This window comes from Ascaphus truei, chromosome 11 (assembly GCF_040206685.1).
Source record: "Ascaphus truei isolate aAscTru1 chromosome 11, aAscTru1.hap1, whole genome shotgun sequence".
Lineage (NCBI taxonomy): Eukaryota > Metazoa > Chordata > Amphibia > Anura > Ascaphidae > Ascaphus > Ascaphus truei.
This window is the reverse complement of record NC_134493.1, coordinates 46467887-46490684: the sequence shown is the minus strand read 5'-3', so window position 1 is coordinate 46490684 and position 22798 is coordinate 46467887. Positions and strand designations below refer to the sequence as shown.

The following is a 22798-nucleotide window of genomic DNA, read 5'->3' as shown; positions in this document are numbered from 1 at the left end:
AGAGTCTTGGCGGACAGAACCCATTGTGACTTCTATCCCACGCGTGAAGGTTTTGAGATGTCGCATGCAGCTGCAGCGGCCGGAAAACCACTGCAGGAGTTTTGCGAGCATCCAGTTATCCACTTTTTGTAGCTAAATGCAGGATTGTCCTCATAAATCAAACGCCTGTAGCGAAGCAAACTGCAGCAAAAAGTTAGTACAGAACACATAGATGCACAGTAAGAATCCTGCTGGGTCTGTTTCCACAATCGTTTCAGTTCTGCGTCTTTACGGTACAGAGTGAAAGTGCAAATGCTTTGCAACAAGATCTAAAGATCCACGTGGTGGACACCAGAACTAAAAAATACTGTATGTTCTTACCATGGACAGTTGTTCCCGCAGTTGCTCCACGACTCTCTTATGTGCTCCGGCCAGGGCCATGAAGTAGAACATGACGAGGCTACACGAGAAAGGGACTGTTATTTGTGAATTGTTTGGGGCATAATGCTCAAAAGCAGCAATTGTGTTGATGTGTAGTCACATCGCTGATTCGGTATACAATGGTCCCCACTGGGACATATTTAAACAGCATAACGGAGATTAAAATCATAGTAATCACAGGTATGATAACATGTATAGTCCTAGCGGACGTGTAGTGTGCTTTGTTGCAGTGGAATGCTTTTTATCAATGTACTTAACCCTTTGAGTGTCCCATGACAAAGCCACCATGTTATGGGGTTTTCACACCTCTCTCTCTCGAGATCACATTCTGAGCTCCTGTTAAGCGCTGAATTCGATCTAACAGGCAGAGGAACAGAAGAGGAAACACTCCTCTTCCTCTCATCAGGGACGCCGCTACAACGTGAACACTGGTGCGCGATGTGCCGGAGAGGCTATGGACCCGTCGGCACTCAGATGGTTAATCCTGAGTGTTGTGAAGTGGGACTACAGTATGTGCCAGTTTTTTTCCCAATGATGTGGTGGTGTTCCTACCATAGGATTTCATATACTAATTATTTTACAGCTGCAGGTCATTTGTCTCAGTGCATGCGGGGGAATCTCCGGTATTATCTACTTCATTATTTTTTACTTTCCATTTGGTAATCTCCATTCAAATACATACATATACATTTGTCTACTCATTTTTGATTATTAAGCTCGGCTAACACGGTACATCTACATATCTATATCTATAAATAAATGTTCCTTGTCCGGAATCCTGTTTTAATTACAAATCGTATCAAAATTAAGAGTTTATTTGACCTAAAAATCTTGAACGCGCATTGTTAAATACTGCCCACCTAAACAATGGCAAACAAAGCATCAGATAAACATATGGTTAATTAAAAGGCAGAGAACTAGTTTATACAAAATTGGTTTCAAGCCTAAGGACAGGATTGCAGAAATAAATGTAAAGTTTACTATATGTTATTATTACTATGTATATGTTATTACAAACACATCCAGAAAAGGATTCAAACTTACCATGTGAGCAAAAAAAAGGGAACTGCAAAAGCTTCAGATGCAATGCCATAGATTGTCTTTTGTAGGCCAACTGGAAATGTGTTTATTGTAAATGGTATAATTTCCCATGACGTGTTAAAATTAATGAATGGTCCACATGCTTTAGAGGCTTGTATTCTGCAAAGTTAAGAAAAATGTGCACGTGTAGAGTGAATCAGATTTAATACTGTAACTCATTTCTGTTAGCAATAAATAGCAATATTTACAGTTAAGAAAAACACTGTGTAATATCCCATGCCAATGTGTATGGAGATCCTTGCAGAGAGCTTAACAATTAATACTCCTTCCCCCCTTTTTCAGAAAATTAGGTATTGTGCATTGTTACTTCTGTACTACCTGTACAAGTATTTTCTCAAACTCTAAAAAGAATTACATTTTTAATGTATTATAATGTAACAAGCATTTTTGTTTCTATAGCAACTATTTACAAAGTTGCACCCCCTTCCTCTTTTGAAACAGCCTCTGGCACACCCCTTTTTGGGCCCTGCCCTCTCTCAGTGCACCAATTGTATCTAGTACCTGCCTGGTCACATGATCTTCCCCACAGAACTTTGCATCTTTGGTCCTCTTCTACTGCACTGAAAGCCATTTAGTGAACCCCCAAGCCGAATCTTCGATCGATCACAGGAGAACGGATCGGTCAACTAAGCTAATTACTTATTGTGTGGATTGCATTGATGCACAGCTCATACTGCTGCTTTAAAATTAGAAGCAGAAGGCTATTTGACACAAATATAGCTGACAAAAGAAGATATGGCGACATGACATTTTTTTGCAATTCCAAAACCCACTCTAAAGTGGGACTTTAATATTCCATCATTAGTAGCAGTTTTAGAAGGAATATACAGTACAGCACTGTGTAATGATGCAGAGTATCTTTATATTCTTGCTTTACTTGAAAACTCATTTTTAGAGGAATTGGAAGTAACCCCATTTTTCACACTGTCACCATGCCTGTTTTCCACAGTTTGCTTCAAAGTCTCATCACAAAGCACGTTGCCCAGGGAAAAAGGTTGCAACACTGTAGCATACTTGCATTATGTGTTACGGATATTGTATTTTAGAACATACTGTATTACGGGCGTAGTCTTGTTAACGGAAAATTACATTCCTACTTAGCAAAACATCAGTGGCTCACTAACCTAACCCCCAAAGCGATTCAGGGACAGAACAGAGCTTTACTTCTTTAAAAACTAGATTTTGGAATATTTCTAAATAATAAAAAATACTGTAAGAGTTATCCCTTCCAGAAAAAGGAAATCCCCAGCAGCAACCCCCGCTAATTATTATTTATTTTTTTACAGAATTCAAACCAGGGGATCCTCCGGTGTTGAATCTCACTATTTTAGCTCCTGTGACCCACAGTTCCAGAGATACCTCCACTTCTAGTTGGTACCAGGCTGGGTTTAGACCAGCAGACCAATAGAAAGCTGCAAAGTCATCGGGGGAATGATAGCTTCCTATTGGATAATCCAGGTGGCCATTTTTAAATATCCAGGAAGAACACTGGCCACTAAATGGCTATCTGGGGAAGTATGGGGGTTCAGCCACGGACACGTGCCTGGCTCCAATACTTAATTATATGGGGGGGATTGCTGCTTTAAACTTCTGGAAAACGTTAGAGGTTTACTTACTGTGCAATTCCAAGTCCCACAGGAATACAGGCTAGTGTGAGGCCAATCAACAGTATTAACTGGAAGAAGAAATTCGAGCTGGATGCACGGAAAGGCCTAGTTGCCGGTCTACAATTCTCCATCAGACTGATCTGGAAGGGAAGCCAAACATACGAATCACTTTGCTGCTGGGTCTGTAGTGTCGTTGAAAGTGATTTATCGCAAGCTCCCCCGGCATTGGCTCCTCTGTCAGTGAAAGATTGTAAAACGACTCTATGGTGCATCAATGTCTGATAGTTACAAGGAATCAGTGAATGTATCAATGAATATAAATCAGTCTGCCATGTCACAGTGTGAAATCTATGCATGAATATACTAAAGGCATAAAATAAATGCATGTTGGTTGTAATGTGTATTTCCACTTAGGGGGTGTTTTATTTCTTGTATTAGTTGGGAAGCAGGGGGTCTCCGGAGCTGAACCCCGTTAATTTCAGCTCCAGGTAGCAGCTCCAACTGGGCGTGCAATATGGCGGCTCAAATCTCCTGCAGCACAGGAACCAATAGAAATCCACAAAGCCTTCCTATTGGCCCACGTACGGCGAGCCTTTAAACATGAAGGAGATACCGGCAGCACTTACAGAGGCAAGTCTTTCGGGAAGCAGGGGGCCCCCAGAACTGAAATGAACGCGGTTCAGCTCTAGAGACCTCTGCTTCCCACTGAGGGGGACAGAAAAAAAAACCCATTCCTTTAAAGGAAATGCTTCAAGACGTGTTGCAGTTTCTCGATCAAAAGTCATATGTCTGATGTTTTGCTCCCTCAAATCTATGCACACACCCTCCTTTTACTCCCCCAAGAATATATCACATTTGCATCGTATAACTGAATCACAAGACGGTATACGGTCTCCTGAGGGTTGTGTAAAGCATCTGAGGCATATGTTGCAAAATTAAACATACCTTTTTGATGTAAAAGATGATGAAATACTTCACAGTCGCTATGGCTGGAAGAAGTGGTGAATAAAAGGTTCCTACCCAGCAGATTGTCTGCCCGTATACAATCTCTAATACGTTTTGAGGAATCTCAAACTCCTGCTGTCCCCACCATTTAGCTGGTTTACATGAGCAGTATGTGACTATTAACCTGTAAAGAGAGAGATCATCCTTCATTATCTGCACGGAACCAATTTTGGACCGTACCATTGAAACAGCCTCATTGGGAAAAAAAAAACAGAAAAATACATCACGACATCTTTATTTTGGCGAGATGAAAAAAAATGCAACTACCCAAATATAAAAGTAAACGGCAGGACCAAAAGCAAACAACTTCTTTAAAGCCCACCCTTGACTAACTCAGATTATATGCGTACTATGCAGCTATAGTTGTATTAAGGCATCGCAGGAGTAAGGTAACCATCTGATGGTAACAAGGTGTGCTGTGCAAAAAGAGCAAAGATAAAAACCTCAAGGTTCTTAGTGTTAAAATGCAATTCAATCTTCAATAATCAATTTCTGCAGATGTGTATTGATTTATGCATGTAAAACCAACAATGTGTGAAGGTAATAAAGTATTATAAGAAACTATTCGTCCATTTTGTATGCATTCAGCCATATTGAATCTGCTTTAATTGCAAGGCTTGGAAATAACGCAGTATGTTTTTATATAAGCTAATAAGTCTCTCTCTCTCTCTGAGGTAAATCGAAACTCAACCAGGAGCCCTGACTTGAGAAGGGAACCTCAACAAATGCATCTTCAATGTACTTAATGAAGTGTTAACACACAATGCTCCACCTACTGCAGATCATTTGATGTTTCAAATACACTTATTTCCTATGGGCCGAATTAACAAAGTGGAGGTGACTGTACCATGCACAGCACGTGCATTGAAGACCTTCAGTGCTTTCGCTGTGCAGAGCTCTGTAAATGGGGGCCTTGTTGCTTAGTTTGTAAGTTATCTGTAAGAGTTCTGATTGTTGAAATCACAGTTTGCTTTCCGTGGAGCTCTTAACCGTGCATTTGGGCTGTAAAGTTTTGGAGCGAATCCTTTTATGCAATTACAAAAATGATACGAGAAAAGCCCATTGTTTATCTGCCGACGTGTATTTAGAAAATGGGCAATAATGTAAAATAAGGTTGAATGACGTGGAATACTGATACCCGCAGACATGCAGCTTAGTACAAGGACAGGGTTCCAATGATCCAGAGGCATTTACATTCACACACAGCTCAATGTATTGTGTTCATTGATTGTGTGCGCAGCTCTACTACAACAGTGGTGACCAACTCCAGTCCTTAAGGGCCACCAACAAACCAGGTTTTCAGGATATCCCTGCTCCAGCACAGGTGGCTCAATCATTCTGACTGAGCCACTGATCGATTCACTTGTGCTGAAGCAGGGATATACCCAATACCTGGCCTGTTGGTGGCCCTTATGGACTGAGGTTGACCACCCCTATACTATAAGGATGGTATAATTTTAAAAGTAAATTGCCACTTTGGGATCCGTTTACTCCTTGCATTAGCATGTGGCAATAACAAGAAAGAAAGAGTAGGAATGCACGCTCACGACTGGCAAAGACTTCTGCTTTAGAAAGGAGCCCAAAAAAAAGATTGGAAACGCCCACAAAGTATCATTCCTCATTTCAACTATCCAGCCTAATGCTTAATAATCCTCTTCAAACATCGATACTAAAACAAAATCAGGTTCGGGGAGTTTCTGTAGATTTTGGCTACTTTCTGTTCTATTTTCTCTACAAAGCAGCCGATGTGGCAGGTTACAAGTTTATTTAGATACCCGGCACCATTCTACAATGCACAATATTAATCATTAAAGAGGTGGTTCGAATCCCAATTTGTCCTCCAGGAAAATACAAATCAAAAACAGACATTTAATGAAAAGCAAAAGACACAAAGGAAAATAAAATCATATAACTAAGCAGAACAGTGAAACACAACTAATGCAATATTTTGTATAACACCAATTGTTTCTAATCTTCCTTCACCAATACATGTATTGCAGGTATTAAAAGTTGATAAATAATGGTGACTAAAGAGGAACTCACGATATAGGTGTATGATGTCTTTTAGAAATATCGCAGAATCTTACATTGAAATAGGTCATCTGTAATCCAGCATTTGGACAAATGTTTTTCAACATGGGTTCCCTGTGCATCCCTAAAGGGTTCCCTGTAATTTTCAGGTCATTTGAAAATGGTACCAAATACAGAAGAATTTACAATGAATCTGATTGCAGACGCGCTATTCGAGATGGTCGGGGTTCCTTACAATGTATCTGATTGTAGACGCGCTATTAGAGATGGTCGGGGTTCCTTACAATGTATCTGATTGCAGACGCGCTATTCGAGATGGTCGGGGTTCCTTACAATGTATCTGATTGCAGACGCGCTATTCGAGATTGTCGGGGTTCCTTACAATGTATCCGATTGCAGACGCGCTATTAGAGATGGTCGGGGTTCCTTACAATGTATCTGATTGCAGACGCGCTATTAGAGAGGGTTGGGATTCCTCAGAATTGCACAAGATAATTATAGGGTTCCTAAACACCCCCTTAACCCCCCCACTGATCTAGCCTAGAACACTGCCCTTTACCATGCTTTCAGAGTATCCCCACCCTCATTCTCTCGCCAAATATTGTCATGGTTCCTTAGCAAGAATATGGTAAATATTGTACTTACTTTCTAGGAAAGTCTATGAAAAGCGTCATTGCTGCAATGATTAAAAAGTCAAAAATCATCAGCTTATACATTTCCTGTCCAACGCGAGACTCCCAGCACTGTAAAAAGAGAATGACACGATGGAGCGGTTAGAAAAAAAAAAAATAAGTAAGTAAGACCGAAAGAAAGAAGAGAGAACCATCTTGATGCATGAAGGACAAAATAGTTTGCCGAATGCAGTTGCTTTAGGTTTGTATTGCTGGTTTAGGGGCTTATTCTACTGTATCTGATTCATACTCGCATACATAAATAGGCTTTTCCAATAACAGTAGTAATCACGTCACGCATGGACTGGGATGTTTTTTCCCAGACAGTTTGTATTGTAATGAATGACCATGCTGCTAAATGTGATATGAACAAGTACAGATTAAACATGAAACTAAAATGTACGTGAATATAGCCTAATATTTCTCATTTCAGATTGTACACCGTGTATATGATATAAATGTGTATGTAGATGGGGCGGTTTATTGATCACAGTTCCCCGGCTGCAAAACATGGGCAAAGCTTTTAATGTGTTCCCCTTTTCATTAATAAATTTGGTTCAATGTTTTGCCCCTGAGTTACAGACAGGAAACCTCTCAAGTCTCAAACCACCGAACCCTTCACTACCAGAAGAGGTCAGCAAGCCTCAGCAGTGAGCAATTTCAAGCGGCAATCTGTCCCCTCCACTCGCCCCCGAAACCTATGCATCTAACTCATTTCATGTTAGTATCTTTTCCCCTGAACATGTCCTGCTATTTATAAATAAAATAAAATGTATATACATATTAGGGTTACAAATCATGGTTTCGTAATCTCCAGCTTCTGAAGTTACCATGGTAACCTTTAGACTGCATTGAGCTCTTGGGAGAGCTCCATTTTAACCCCCCCGGTAACTTATTTCAAGCACAGATCTACTGAACACAGAATCAGATTAAAAAAAAAAAAAAAATCAAATACAGTGTTGATAAGGACAACTATAAAAGTAAAACAGTACAATCAGCCCTGGCTGCTGCTTTCAAGTGACATCTCATTCAACTCTATGCCAGGGTAATTACTCTCCAACCCAACAGCTTCAGCCATCCCTGCTTTCATTTCTTTACTCACTACAGATTTCTCCCAGGACCCCGGTTCTGCGGTCAATACAGAATCAAAGCTGCGAACCCTGCATTATTCTGCCCTGACACTCATGCGAGTCTCTCCCGTTACTCGTGGAAGCAAACGACCACACTGTACGTCTACTGAGTGATTCCGTCAGCGGCAGGCGAGCGCCCCAAATCAGGACTTACCACAGCTGGGATACTGAAACGTCAAAATAAGCAAACCCCCAAGTGTACGGCCATTTACTTGCATGAATGTAAATGTTGATGTTGTGATATTGGTTGAAAGCAAACAAAGAGTCATTTAAGTATGAGCAGTTTTCACAACTGGCAATTAAACGCAGTCATTGTGCCTCTTGCTGTACATTACCAGTCCCTTTTTATGGCTCCCAAGCTATATAAGGCCATATAAGCTATGTAAAGCTATGTAAAAATGTGAGAGATCACGGTGCTGGTACGTGTCAGTTTTTAAACCAACTTAGGGGCCTATGCAGAGAGCAGCGAATTTTAAAATTGGCGAATTTATTAAAAAGTAGCTTTTTTGGAGAGTTTTAATCTCCATATGCAGAAAAGTGCGAATTCTGCTATGTTTAACATGGATGCGTGTGGCGAGTTTAAATTGGCGAGATGCGCGCTTCAGAAATGTGTTAAAACAAATTCGCGCCTTTTTTTTTCCCTTTGCAATGGCCGCGAGCGGCAGTTTTTTCTGGCGAGGCAAAACGGAGACAATCGCGCCATTTTATTGGCGCGAACAGCCGCTAGATGCCGTTCGCGCCTCTCTGCTTTAGGATATTTTTAAAACTGGCGAGATTGAGGTTCTCGCCAGCCGCGAGGCGAGTTTTACAAATAGAAAAGAAAAATTGGCGCGTTTTTCGGAACTCGCCATTTTCTGCTGCTTTCTGCGCGATTTTCTCCAAAAAATGGCGAATTTCGAAATAGCGCTGCTCTCTGCATAGGCCCCTTAGTTTGTATAAACAAATTGCTACTACCACCATTAGCCAAGGTGATAAAGAAGGTAGGAGCAAGAAGGAGCCGGTAAGGGGGCAACAAACCAAAATGACATTCTCATAGTTGATACTATAAACACAGGGGTGCTCAACTCCAGTCCTAAAGTCCCCCTAAACAGGCCAGGTTCTCAGGATATTCCAGCTTCCGCACAGTTGGCTCAATGAGAGGCAGGTATTATCTGCAGGTATTATCTGCAGGTATTATCTGCAGGTATTATTTCAATGTCATTTTCAACGCAAAGCAAATGTTAGTAGAACAAGCTGGCTTACAGGGTATAGTTTGTAGTTGTATCCACAAGAGCTGCAGTTTTGGTTTTGGCAGGACGTGATTTGAGTCCAAAGGGAAATCAGCAGTATGGCGATGCTGGTCAATCGGACAAACACACACCTAGAAAAGAGGCGGTTTCAATTTACACAAGGATAAGGTGTCTCAGGGTAGAGCTGCAATTACTGGAACCTGAAGGTTCAATTGTTATTTGGCATCAACCATTTCCTCGTAGGAAGGAATTGCGACCAATTAGTAAACGTTCAAAACTTGTATAGAAAACATACAAAAGGTATTGTGTCATTTTGTGTGTTTCATGGGCACTGTAGAAAAGTCCAGCCAAACTTTTCTTTGCTTGTATAAAACGCTGCTGGACTTTAATCTGTGCTAGATATTACTGGATAGGAGGGTAGCACTATAAAAAGCTCATCGAGGTAGGTGGGGCAAGATAAAGAAAGAGCAGGGACAGTAAGGATGTGGTTGGGGAGGGAAGAGAAGAGAGAAAGAAGACATGGTGGGATGACAAGAAGGTAGGGGAGAAAAAGAAAGCAAAGGAACAAACGGATAGAACAGAATACGGACAGAATGAAGAGACCGTAAGAAAAACAAATGCAGAGAGATAAGAGGTGGTGTGTGTGTGATGATATATATATCTCTATCTCACACACACATATATATATCTACTATATATTTCTGAAAGTGTCCTATGTGTCCGGGTCTGTATGTATCTCCCTGTGCCCCTCCCCGTGTCCCTAGCGGCAATCTCATTGGACCTTGGGCCAGGCCAATGAGATTGCTCCCTTGGGCCGCCCGCCCCCGCACACCTCTCATTGGCCTGAGGCGGAGTGAAGGGCACACACACACACACACACACACACACACACACACACACACACACATCACTATACACACACACCACTATACACACACACACACACATCACTATACACACACCACTATACACACACACACACACACACACACACACACACACACACACACACACACACACACACACACACACACACACACACACACGGTGTTACATACATTAGCGGGGCTCACAGTGTTAGCAGCACATCTCCCGCTCTCTTCCCCACCGGTCCCGGAGGCTCCGCCTCTTCCTCCGCCTCTCCCTGTTTCCCGCGCTTTCACCCCCCCCTCCACGTGGGAGCTGCCGGACGGGTGAGGGAGCTGCCGGACGGGTGAGTGAGCGGCCTTCACCTCCCCTCACCCCCCTTCACCTTCCCTCACTCACTTCCTCTCCACCCCCCCCCCCCCCGGCGCCGCTACAGTCAGCGGGGGAGCGGAGTGAGCGAGCGCGCGCCAGGGACACAGCGGGGGAGCGGCCACAACACGCTGCCTCCCGCCTCAGATCCACGTGGGATCTGCCGGACGGGTGAGTGAGCGGCCGGACGGGTGAGTGAGCGGCCGGACGGGTGAGTGAGCGGCCGGACGGGTGAGTGAGCGGCCGGACGGGTGAGTGAGCGGGCGGGTGAGGGAACGGCCGGACGGGTGAGTGAGCGGCCTTCACCTCCCCTCACCCACCCCTCACTCCACTTCCCCTCCCCTCCACCTCCCCTCCCTTCCACATCCCCTCCACCCCCCCTCCACTTCACCTCCCCCCCCTTCACCTCCCCTCCACCCCCCCCCTTCACCTCCCCTCCACCCCCCCCCTTCACCCCCCCCCCTTCACCTCCCCTCCACCCCTCCCCTCCACCCCCCCTCCACCCCTCCCCTCCACCCCCCCCCTCCACCCCCCCCTTCACCTCCCCTCCACCCCCCCCTTCACCTCCCCTCCACCCCCCCCTTCACCTCCCCTCCACACCTCCCCTCCACCCCCCCTTCACCTCCCCTCCACCCCCCCCCCCTCCACCCCCCCCTTCACCTCCCCTCCTCCACCCCCCTTCACCTCCCCTCCACCCCCCCCTCCACCCCCCCTTCACCTCCCCATCACCCCCGCTTCACCTCCCCTCCACCCCCGCTTCACCTCCCCTACACCCCCGCTTCACCTCCCCTCCACCCCTACCTTCACCTCCCCTCCACCCCCACCTTCACCCCCCCCACATTCACTGCCCCCTTCACCCCCACCTCCACCCCCCTTCACCCCCACCTTCACTCCCCCCTTACAACCTCCCACCTCCCCCCCTTCCCACCACCTCCCCCCCCCCTTCCCACCACCTCCCCCCCCCCTTCCCACCACCTCCCCCCCCCCTTCCCACCACCTCCCCCCCCTTCCCACCACCTCCACCCCCTTTCCTCCACCTCCACCCCTTCCCACCACCTCCCCCCCTTCCCACCACCTCCCCCCCCTTACCACACCCCTTCACCCCCCCTTCATCTACCCTCCCCCCCTTCACCTCCCCCCCCCACCCAGCCCCCCACCTCCACACCTCCCCTCCGCCCCCCTTTCACCTCCCCTCCGCCCCCCCTTCACCTCCCCTCCGCCCCCCCTTCACCTCCCCTCCGCCCCCCCCTTCACCTCCCCTCCGCCCCCCCCTTCACCTCCCCTCCGCCCCCCCCTTCACCTCCCCTCCGCCCCCCCCTTCACCTCCCCTCCGCCCCCCCTTCACCTCCCCTCCGCCCCCCCTTCACCTCCCCTCCGCCCCCCCCTTCACCTCCCCTCCGCCCCCCCCTTCACCTCCCCTCCGCCCCCCCCTTCACCTCCCCTCCGCCCCCCTTTCACCTCCCCTCACCATCCCCCCCCCCACCACCCATCCTCCTCCCCCCTTCACCTCCCCTCACCACCCCCCACCACCCCTCCGACCTCACCTCCCCTCCTTCAATGCCTTTCGTCCGCCCTCCTGCCTCTGCCTTTCGCCCACCCGCACTTCTGCCTTTCACCCGCCCACCGCTCACACCCCTGCGCCACACAGCCGCCGCACGCACTCAACAGACACCCGCCACTCGACACACACCCGCCGCCTCTCACCCACCCCACACACTCGACACACACCTGCCGCATCCTGCCCCTACGCAACAATATCACTGACCAGCTGTCACCCGCACTCGCCACACACCCGCCGCCTCACACCCTAGCAGGACCCCGACCCACAGCCAGCACTCACTACCCATGCGCCACCCGTACTGAACACCCACCTGCTGCCTCACACACACTCACACCCTAGCAGGACACACGCCTCACATTTTCACATCACTTATGTCACCAAAATATACATTGTACTGTGGTGTGTTTACAATAAACCATTTTTATACAACATCGTATTACATTTTCTTCCATCTTTCTTTTCAACATTATTATCCAACCTTTCCAACAAATAGTCACCTATTGTTCCACCATTTATAAATAATACTACCTATTACGCATTTACATCCCGGGCAACGCCGGGTCTCTCAGCTAGTATATATATAAAATAATGAGTTAAGTTATGGTGAGTAAAAAAAGTGACAAAAACCCTCCACAGGAAAGCAAATATGCAAATATAACTGTATGCTCATCTGCATGTCTTAGGCAGGTCTGCAACCCCGCCTTTCCCCATTATCACCCAGCATACAGCACTTCCACTGCAGCAAGGGATTCTGGGAAATGACATGCAAATGAGCACAGTGTCACTTTTTGCCTCAATAACCATTTTTAACATGTATATATATATATATATATATATATATATATATATATATATATATATATATATATCTTTATATCTCTATCACACACACACATTTCATTAGCCACAGAACGGTATTGAGTATTTGTTTTTTAAATATATATATATTTTTTATATTCAAAAACAAATACTCTACTGTATACGGTTCTGTGGCCAACGAAATGCTTGTATTTGTGCGACCTTTCGAGATACACTGATCTCTTCTTCCGGCGATGTTACAAAAGATAAAGCAAGAAAAGTTTTACTTTAAAACAGTGCATCCTGGAATGTATCTGTGACTGAAGCCTATCCCTCCCCAACTTGTTTTAGTAGAGCGTGCAGGTTTCTTTTGACTTTAGCCTCGCTAGCTGTGCCTCCATAAACAAACATTGTCGAGGTCATGTGTTAAGGATATCTACTTCAGCACAGCTGGCTCAATCAGTGGCTCAGTGGCAGAATGTGCCACTGATTGAGCCACCTGTGATGAAGCAGGGATATCCTTAACACCTGACCTGTTGGTGACACTTGAGGACTGGAGTTGCCACTCCTACCTTTATCATCAGGATTTAACCAAACAAACATATCACTGCAGTTTCTTCCCTCTAGCCCTAAATGCAACTGCACATGTTACCAGTTCCTCTTTAACTGACCTCGACAATGTTTATGGAGCCAGAGCTAGCGAGGCTCAAGTCGAAAGAAACCTGCACGCTCTACTAAAACAAGTCACAGAGACCGAAGCGCGAGCGGTACCTTATTAGTGTAAATCTGATCTCAAAGGCTGGACTGTAGTCTTCATAACGGACTATGGTTTCAAAAATGAGCGGGGTGACAAAGTTGGCAATAGTAATCACAATTGACGGTAGATATTCCACTAGGAGGTTTATGGTATCCGTGCCATGCATGGTCCCCTGGAGAAATAACATGGGATAGAAGAGTAAATATAAACTGTTCACAAGCAGTGTACGGAGCTCAAATATGTATCAATGAAGTTATTTTGCTGCTAAGAGTCAATGTATCAAGATACTTCACACTACATTTGCAGTTTGGCAGAATTCCTGCATAGAGCGATAGGGAGGAATTCTACTGAACTGCTATTAGATGGGGATGTATGAAAGACTATGTATGCCAGGCAATAGGTGGTGCAAATGGATCTGCATCAAAAGTAAGTAGTTGGATTAACAAGATCTGAAATGTTCATCCAAAAACATTTACAGTACTATCCTCCATGTTTTGTTTAACCCTTCCTCTGCCAGAAAGGCATAGCCCAAGTATATATACCACCTCAATGTCTGTATAAAACAGGTGCCCGCAGCTTTCTAATCTCCATAAATACCAGAAACAATAGAGGACTTACAAGGAATACTGCACTGGCCCCATATTTATACACATACTCAATGTCAGCACTGCGCGGGTTAAACCAGGGATGGCCAACTCCAGTCCTCAAGAGCTACAGCTCAGTTTTTCAGGATATCCCTGCTTCAGCACAAGTGGCTCAGTCTTCGATTGAGTCATCTGTGCTGAAGCAGGGATATACTGAAACCCCGACCAGTAGCTCTTGAGGACTGGAGTTAGCCACCCCTGGTCTAAACCTCGACATAAATCTGATTTGTTTGCTTGGGTTGATACTTACATCATTGCTGTATTTTTGTGAGAAGACAGTTGCCAAGTAGATTGCATAAAAGCAACCTCCCAAAACAGCAATAACAATTATGTTTAAGAATATCCGTAAGCAGTAGATCCTAATAGATTCTCCTTGTGTCCGTTTTTCTATCTTTTGGCGTATTCTTTCTTCTGCCAAGTCTGCCTGTGAGCACAAAAGATTAATCTTTATTATTATTATTATTAATAATAATAATAATAATAATAATACACACACACGCGCGCCTACAAATCATCCTTCCCAGTTACACGCAGATGACAGGAAGGCCCGTATTCACCAAGGCGTGCTAAGCTGTAGCCTGTCTTTACTCCCTATATTTGAATGGTGGACCGATTCCTTGAGCTCTGTTTACGGATTTTTTTATTTATAAAATATTTTACCAGGAAGTAATACATTGAGAGTTACCTCTCGTTTTCAAGTATGTTATACGAGTTAACCAGATGACTGAAGACTGAAAAGTATGTGCTACTCCCTAACAGGTGGCAGTAAAACTTCCTGCAACACAATCCTCTTTCCTAATCTCTTTTGTTGTTGTTCTCATGCAGAAGAGTCCCTGGTTTTCGTGGCTCAAAATGTTTGCCGAACATTTTCTGTTCTGTTTCCACCCACCATGACTTCGTATACCCATTACTCTTTCAGTGACAATAAAAGCGCCCGAGAACTCACTTTTATTTCGTACTGTAAGCTGCTGTGCTTTAAGTGCGCATTGTACTCATCTGTGATGCAGAAATCCCAGCCCGCAAATATTTTGTTGCAGTAGCTCTGAAACCGATCTTCATTGTGCACTAAGCTTCGTTTAAAGCCTTCTACAGCCCTAGTAAGAGAGAAGTATTAGCGAAATAAGGCGGTGCGTAATCAGAATAATACACATGCACATAACAAAATAATATTTAGAAACATTTTCTTTTCTAGAAGTAAATCACTATATACACATTTAAAAAAAAGAAAAGCAGATTTGAAAGTGAAGCCTTCGTTTTTGATGGTTCTGAAATACAGTTTAACAACACATTAAAAAAAATATGATGGGTTCACATATTATCATGTAGTGATTCTGCTACATAAATGTCAACACAACATGGAAACGCATCAGACACAACTACAACAGTGAGTGTGGTATGGTGTATTACCCATTAATGAAAGTCAAAATTCTGTACCGCAAATAAACCACCACTGGGCATATGGGTGTATAGATAAGCAGTGTCCAACTGTAGTCCTCCAGGGCCACCAACAGGTCAGGTTTTAAGGATATCCCTGCGTCAGCACAGGTGGCTCAATTAGTGGTGGGAAGCTGGGATACTGTTAAAAAGGATTGGAGTTGGCCACCACTGGTATAGAACATCAAAATAAAGCAAGGAGGCAAAGAAATGCATCTCATTAACTCAGGGATGGAAAAATCCTGAGCACCTACTCACACCAGCCGCCTATGGCCGAGATGATGCTGCCGGCGTCACTGCCCGCACGTCAAGCAAAATGCAGTACTTAGCTATAGTACTATAGTAGGGTCACGGTTTGTGCACGCGCCACAGACACACTGACAGAGCAGCCAACAGGTGGGATGAGAGGTAGTTGGAACACCCCCATTTGCTCCCCCGCTCTGCTTAAAATGCTGGCTCCTCAATATTCTGTCTGGCTACCAAGTATTAAAAAAAAATGTTATCCACCCCTGAAATAACAATATTGTGCATGAAAAAAAAGTGGACCAACGTTTTCTCCCCTTATGGGACGGTCTTCATGTTCACAAAACTAACACACACACAAGAAAAATGGTAATTATTTTGTATAGATGTGTATATAAAAAGCCACGATGATCAGGAAAGAAGAAAAAAAACAAGACTTTACCTTTTCACAATCCAGATAATACTTAACAACAGATAGCTGAGTGTGACCAGTAAATAGGCGAGGGGAACGCTGTAGTTGAATTTGCGAAACGTTACTGACTCTACAGTGTAATAGCCATAAAAAAGATAGGTGAGTTCAAGGAAACCCTGTAACAAGACCAGTCATGCTGTTAGCACCTGTGCATTGCAGCTTGTATATAGTTTACAGGTACAGGGAAATTGTAGCAGTTCTCAAAGATGGTAGTATTTCAGATTAAAAATAAGAGACACAAAAAACCCCGAAGATGATAGGAAAACCAAGCACTACTTGCACCAGATAGCCAAAAAGAGAGTTGAATCAAAGAGAGTACGTACCCATAAATATAACAATTTATTGGATCCTCTGAAAAAAGCTACATAAGGGGGCAAAGAACCCCCACCAACGCGTTTCGAGCGTAAGCTCTTTTTCAAGGTGTCACCTTTCATATATATCATATTTCATACATCAAGGTGTCCAATTTCATATTTTGTCAAGTATATTAAACCAAATACACACGTCTGTTTATCTCTCAATGGAGGCGACAGCGATGACAGAGTACTAGGCAGTCTGGCATCAAGAAGGTTTTCCTATATTAATAATCCCAGCTGCTTTTTTTGAGGGGGAGGGGGGTCATTTTTTTTTTAATACAGGATTGAAGCAGGTGGGTCTCTGGAGGTGAACCCCATTAATTTAATTTCCGTGGGCCCGCTGCATCCAGAGATATAGACATCTGAAGGGGGCGCCGGTATCTCCTGCAGTTTACAGCTTCTTCGTCACATAGGCCAATAGGAAGCCAAATCTGATGACGTCACAGCTTCCTATTGGCCCACAGGGCCCGGCAGCTTTGAGATGCAAACATACAGTGATCCCCAAAGTGGCTTCCGCCATTCCCTACGAAGGTAAGTACCTTTGGACGTAGGGGATCCCTGGAGCTGAAATGAATGGGGTTTATCTCCGGAGACCCCCTGCTTCAAATCGGAATTTAAATAATTATTTTTTTTTAAAACCAGCATGGATTGCCTCTTCAAAGCAGCAACACGTCTTATTTTTCATACTGCATTTTGTATTTTTTATTTTTACAGAATTCGAACAAGGGGATCCTCCAGAACGGAATCACACTTGCTATTTTTAGCTCCGGGGCCCTTCCAATTTCCGAGATACCAGTTTAGTTGCTGCTGTTCCTTCCGGGACATTTAAAAATGGCTGCCGTGGTCATCCAATAAGAAGCCACAACGTAATCTCCCTGATGATGGTGCCGCTTCTTGTTTACTTGCGGGATCTGCGAGATTTGTCGGCTATTTTCATTTCATTGAAAGGGAGAGAAAACTCCAGCAACTAAACAGTTGAGTATCTTGGGAACGGTGGGGTCCCACAGCTAAAATTAGTGCAGCTCAGCTACAGAGGAGAAACCTGGGGGTAAAAAAAAAAAAATAATAATCCGCCAAACAAATAAAAATGTTAAATAAACAATATGTCAAATATGTCATTACACATACCGTTCCTGAAAGTAGATCTATGATATTAGAATAGAAATAGATGAGTCCTTGGCTGGTAGGCGAGTAGTGTGTGCATTCGGGTTCTGTAAATAGAAAATGCTGTTGTAAGAATGTAACTTTAGTAAACAACAATATCAGCGACGCCAACTGCAGTCAGCAAAGAAGGGCAAGTAGCCGTGCTGGCCGTTTCCTCCATGTAGTAACAAAGTAGGGACAGGGAGTAGGGTCCTTCATCGGGTATGGCAGAAATACAGAAACCAATATCATATACCGTGTTTGTAAGAGACACTTCCTGTCTACATCCATTGTTACCAGATAACCCTCTTACAAACACTGTATACAGCAGGGCCCCGGGTATACGGCGGGTTACGTTCCAGAGGCCCGCCGTATAGTGAAAATCGCCGGAAAGCGGATCCGGCGATTTTCAGTGCTGCGCATGCGCAAACCGGCATTTTCAACGTTCTGCGCATGTGCGACCTGCGGTCTGCACGCGCAACCGACGGTCTGCGCATGTACGCCGGGCGCACCCGCCCGTTCTGCGCATGCGCGATTTTAAATTCAACATGGCGGCCCCCTTCTCGGTGCCGCCGTATCAGCGGATCGCCGAAAAGCGGAGCGCCGAGAAGCGGGGCCCTGCTGTATATTGTGTTTCTATATTTCTGCCATGGACCCTGACAGGTTGGATAGCTTGTAACACATCAACTACTTGTTGGTTCAATATAAGGCATTATATCCCCCCACTCCCTCTGTTACCAACTGCAGACACCACTAACATCCATCTCAGAAAACCAAATCACTTTGTGTGTGTATATCTTACCGGCATTGGATGCAACAACGTGGCTGCTGTTGAAAACGCCATGTCTGGATATCGCGATAGGCAGTGTAACAAAAGTAAACATCAAAAGGAATATCACAAAGTTCAGGCATACTAGGAATCTCAGGAAAGAGAAGTAAGACCGGATACCAGTACCAAATTTACCTAGAACAAAAAGAAACGCTTTAGAAAACAGTGGAAACATCATCTCGGGTTTCACGTTGTTTCACTGTTGCATTCTTTTTCTGGAGCAATTCGTTTGATAAACAGATCCCTCAGGGTAGGAGTGCTCAATGCCAGTCCTCAAGACTCCCCCCCAAAACAGGTCAGGTTTTCAGGATATTATTCCTGCTTCAGCACAGGTGGCTCAATAAATTGAGCCACCTGTGCTGAAGCAGGGATAATGGATATTCTTAAAACCTGGCCTGTTGGGGGGTCTTGAGACTGGAGTGGAGCACCCCTGCCTCAGAGCATGTGCTCACGGTTTGCAATCAATATGCTGACACACCCATCCTGCTGCTCAAAATATCAACTTCCAGATAAGCCAGCTACACAAGGTATCTTTGTGGATAAGTGCCAGCTATTGATACATCGAATCTAGGCGAGATTGCAGGATGCAGAGGTTCTGATAAAGATGTGCATTAACATCAAAGAAAATTCTAACTTTGACTCTGCACAAATCGGAAGGTGTGTATTGTTGCCCCTGCTGGCATTTTCTCAGCATATGTTGATACAGAAAACCACCCTGAAACATAGCTTTTCAAATATTGCATTCTTCAAATCAACTTATATCATCTTGGCGGCCAGATTACTTCTGGGTCTAGCCAGATTGGAATACACCAGGCTATTAAGAATATCAAGGGTGGGAAACTCCAGTCCTCAAGGGCCACCAACAGGTCAGGTTTTCAGGATATCCCTGCTTCAGCACAGGTGGCTCAGTCGAAGTCTGCGGGACTGTCGAAGACTGAGCCACCTGTGCTGAAGCAGGGATAGCCTGAAAACCTGAACTGTTGGTGGCCCTTGAAGACTGTAGTTACCCACCCCTGATATAGTATCAGGCTGTAGGCAACTCCAGTTCAGTGAATGATCAAGTGATCATCATCCAGTGAATGATCTAATTCAGGGGGGCGCAAACTTTTTTCCCTGCGCCCCCTTGCCGACGGTCCCCTCACTCCCGCGCCCCCCCTAACTCCCACTTACCTTCCGTCCGGCGTCATGACGTCATGTTGCCATAGCAACGTGACGTCACATGACCTCGCGGCGTCATTTTGATGCCGCGTTGCCATGGCGACGCAGGAAGGAAGCCGCCGGAGCCTATGTAAGTGAAGGTTTACAGAGGCCCTTAATTTAAGTGCCTTCGTGCCTTCGGGAAGCGTGCGGGGCCTCTGTAAACCCCGCGCCCCCTCGTCGGCAGTCTCGCGCCCCCCCTGGAGGTCGCGCCCCCCCAGTTTGCGCACAGCTGATCTAATTAAAGAAGCATCTTGGGGCTACATGGCACGACTGCCCATGTCTACCCGTTACACTATAACTGCCCATAAAGAGATGAATAGGCCCTTTAAGTTAACATATTTACCCTCTATACTGTGAATGTCTTGTCTCCATAACTGTAGATAAGAGAATAATTCTGCAATATCTTCTTTAAGTTTTCGCCATGAATTCCAACTGCTTTCTCTCCACTGACTCCATCCGGAGGTGTATTGGGAACGCAGTATCTGAAGATGTCTAGATGTAAAAACAAAAATAAGCCGAGACCGTAAAACATAACAGATCATTTTAAAGCCTCCTGCTGCAGCCTACTGCTAAAGAAGTCTGAACTTAAGAACATGCAGGCTTCCCCCTGCTTCAAACTCAGTGCCATTGTTTTCAAGGTCATTGTCTTTTATTCACTGAGCCGCTCCTTCTACCATTTGCCCGTCCAATAATACGTGTCACACACAAGTGCGAGTTATCCCTTTAGCGCTGCAGGGGCTTGCAAAACTCTCCCCACCCACTACTGAAAAAGATAAACAAAAAAACATGTCGACACTCAAAGCGAGGGCCAAAAAGAAAACAATTTAATAAAAACAAAATTTTGACAGACCTTATTTTCCTTTTATCTTGGATACTGACTGCATGATGTCGAAGGGGTATATTCAAATCCTCAGCCTCAAAACTGTTTAGATCAGCGGCAAAAGAAGCTTTAAAATTCCGAGCGCTGCTTTTGCGTTTTTCCCTGGTTCCGATGGTAGATGTTCGACTCCTTAACATAGACTGGTAGCTCGGCAGTTCAAGTAAAAGTTGATTTTTAGGAATAGTGTTTCCCTCTGGGAGAAAGACATCTGAAGAAGACATTATTTCAAAATTGAGAGCGTTTCAAAATTTAGATTTCAAGTAAAAACGTGATCTATTCCACTACAAACATCATGGTGGGATGTTTCACTCCCTCCAAAGGAAAAGCAAAGCCATATTTAAAAACACCCAAACCATGGGCAGGTGGCAAAAGAATAGCCGCAATGGTCCCTTTCTATGTCAAAAATAGGTAGTCTGATAAATTGAAAATTACAAGTGAGACTGCGGTGATAGGGATTCCCCTGGAAATCGAAGTAAAGGTTAATAGCAACTTTATGTATTCAAATCTATTTTTTTTTTTTAAATATAGCACTTACATTGATTGACAGAGCTACATCAAAAACGGCACGTCCCCACACCACTCCATCCACTAGATGTTAAAGGCTTGTACCTCAGTAGTTGTTAGTTAGCCCCTCCAAACCGATCCCGATTGGGGGCTGGCTGCTGTTTGTGTCCTTAAAAACTACACCGGGGCCTGCTGCAGATTTCGAGCAGCCCTCCCGTTACTGGGTGAAGGGGGAGGGGAAGCTGGAGATTGCAGCCGCGTCCTGCGTATGACGTCACGCGTCTCCCGCAAGGACTCTGGATACCACAACGTGTTTTGTGTACAACTACGCTTTGTCAGGGGGTGTATCCATACCCTCTAAGGATGCCCCTTATATAGGGGATGCTATTTTGCAATCATATCCCAGAGTTCTCAAAGTTCACATATAGACATCCCCACATTGATTGACATAATAAATCACAATAAATGACACAAATACATAAACCACATAATACAACCATAGATCAAAACATACATTTTCTCACAATTAACAATTAATACAAAATTAGGCACTTTATTAATTGTCGTAGCAATTTCGTTATCTATATGGTCACTTGCCCATGTGATAAGTATTACATTGGAAAAACCATACAGCCGCTGAAAGTGCGCATAGGTGAACGGTATAAGGAATGCCAAACGTTTGAGTGATAGAGGGAAAAAAGTGCATAATCTTGCACAACAATTTCTTGAATGCCATGGAGGGTCTCCCAAGGACATGAAGTTCAAGGGCCTAGAGATAGTGGATAGAGATCCCATGAAGGGGGATAGGGAATTAAAACTCCTCCAGAGGGAACAATACTGGATCTATTCACTGCACAGTACAGGCATACCTCGCATTAACGTACACAATGGGACCGGAGCATGTATGTAAAGCGAAAATGTACTTAAAGTGAAGCACTACCTTTTTCCACTTATCGATGCATGTACTGTACTGCAATCGTTACATACGTGCATAACTGATGTAAATAACGCATGTGTAACAGGCTCTATAGTCTCCCTGCTTGCGCACAGCTTTGGTACAGGTAGGGAGCCGGTATTGCTGTTCAGAACGTGATGACAGGCGCATTCGTGAGATGCCGTTTGCCTATTGGGCGATATGTACTTACTCGCGAGTGTACTTAAAGTGAGTGTACTTAAAGCGGGGTATGCCTGTAAATATCCTCTGGGCCTGAACGAACAGATTGAATTGCATCCATTTCTTAAATAACTTGGGGATACAATGATAAAAAATAGTGAAAACAACAAATGATCCCTTAAAGCTAAATATGAGTAGACCCACTGATCTAATACTGTATAATGTATTTAAATATTTCTTACATTTTTTTTTATATTTATTTATATTTTTTATGATATGCCATTTGTATATAACATCCATTTTTTGATTGAGAGCACAATCATTCTATTTTATGTGGAATAGCTGTTTATGGTAAGTGTGAATGTTTATCAACATAATTTAGAAAGGCTGCCCTTTTATAATAGATATATATGTATAGTAGGTTTTTAAAATT

At 44.5% G+C, this 22798-nt stretch overlaps 1 protein-coding gene across 1 annotated transcript in view; it reads right to left on the bottom strand.

Annotated features, from left to right (window-relative positions):
• Window positions 1-22798, bottom strand: part of TMC7 (transmembrane channel like 7) — a 35981-nt gene that overhangs the window by 4450 nt on the left and 8733 nt on the right. Inside the window, exons 2-15 of the mRNA XM_075566056.1 lie at window positions 20718-20955; window positions 20211-20359; window positions 18641-18802; window positions 17824-17906; window positions 16310-16455; window positions 15137-15284; window positions 14441-14614; window positions 13561-13718; window positions 9208-9325; window positions 6810-6907; window positions 4074-4257; window positions 3138-3268; window positions 1465-1620; window positions 361-439 (exon numbers count right to left, since the gene is read on the bottom strand). Coding sequence (XP_075422171.1) covers window positions 361-439; window positions 1465-1620; window positions 3138-3268; window positions 4074-4257; window positions 6810-6907; window positions 9208-9325; window positions 13561-13718; window positions 14441-14614; window positions 15137-15284; window positions 16310-16455; window positions 17824-17906; window positions 18641-18802; window positions 20211-20359; window positions 20718-20955 — 2024 coding nt within the window. The remainder of the gene's footprint in view (window positions 1-360; window positions 440-1464; window positions 1621-3137; window positions 3269-4073; window positions 4258-6809; window positions 6908-9207; window positions 9326-13560; window positions 13719-14440; window positions 14615-15136; window positions 15285-16309; window positions 16456-17823; window positions 17907-18640; window positions 18803-20210; window positions 20360-20717; window positions 20956-22798) is intronic.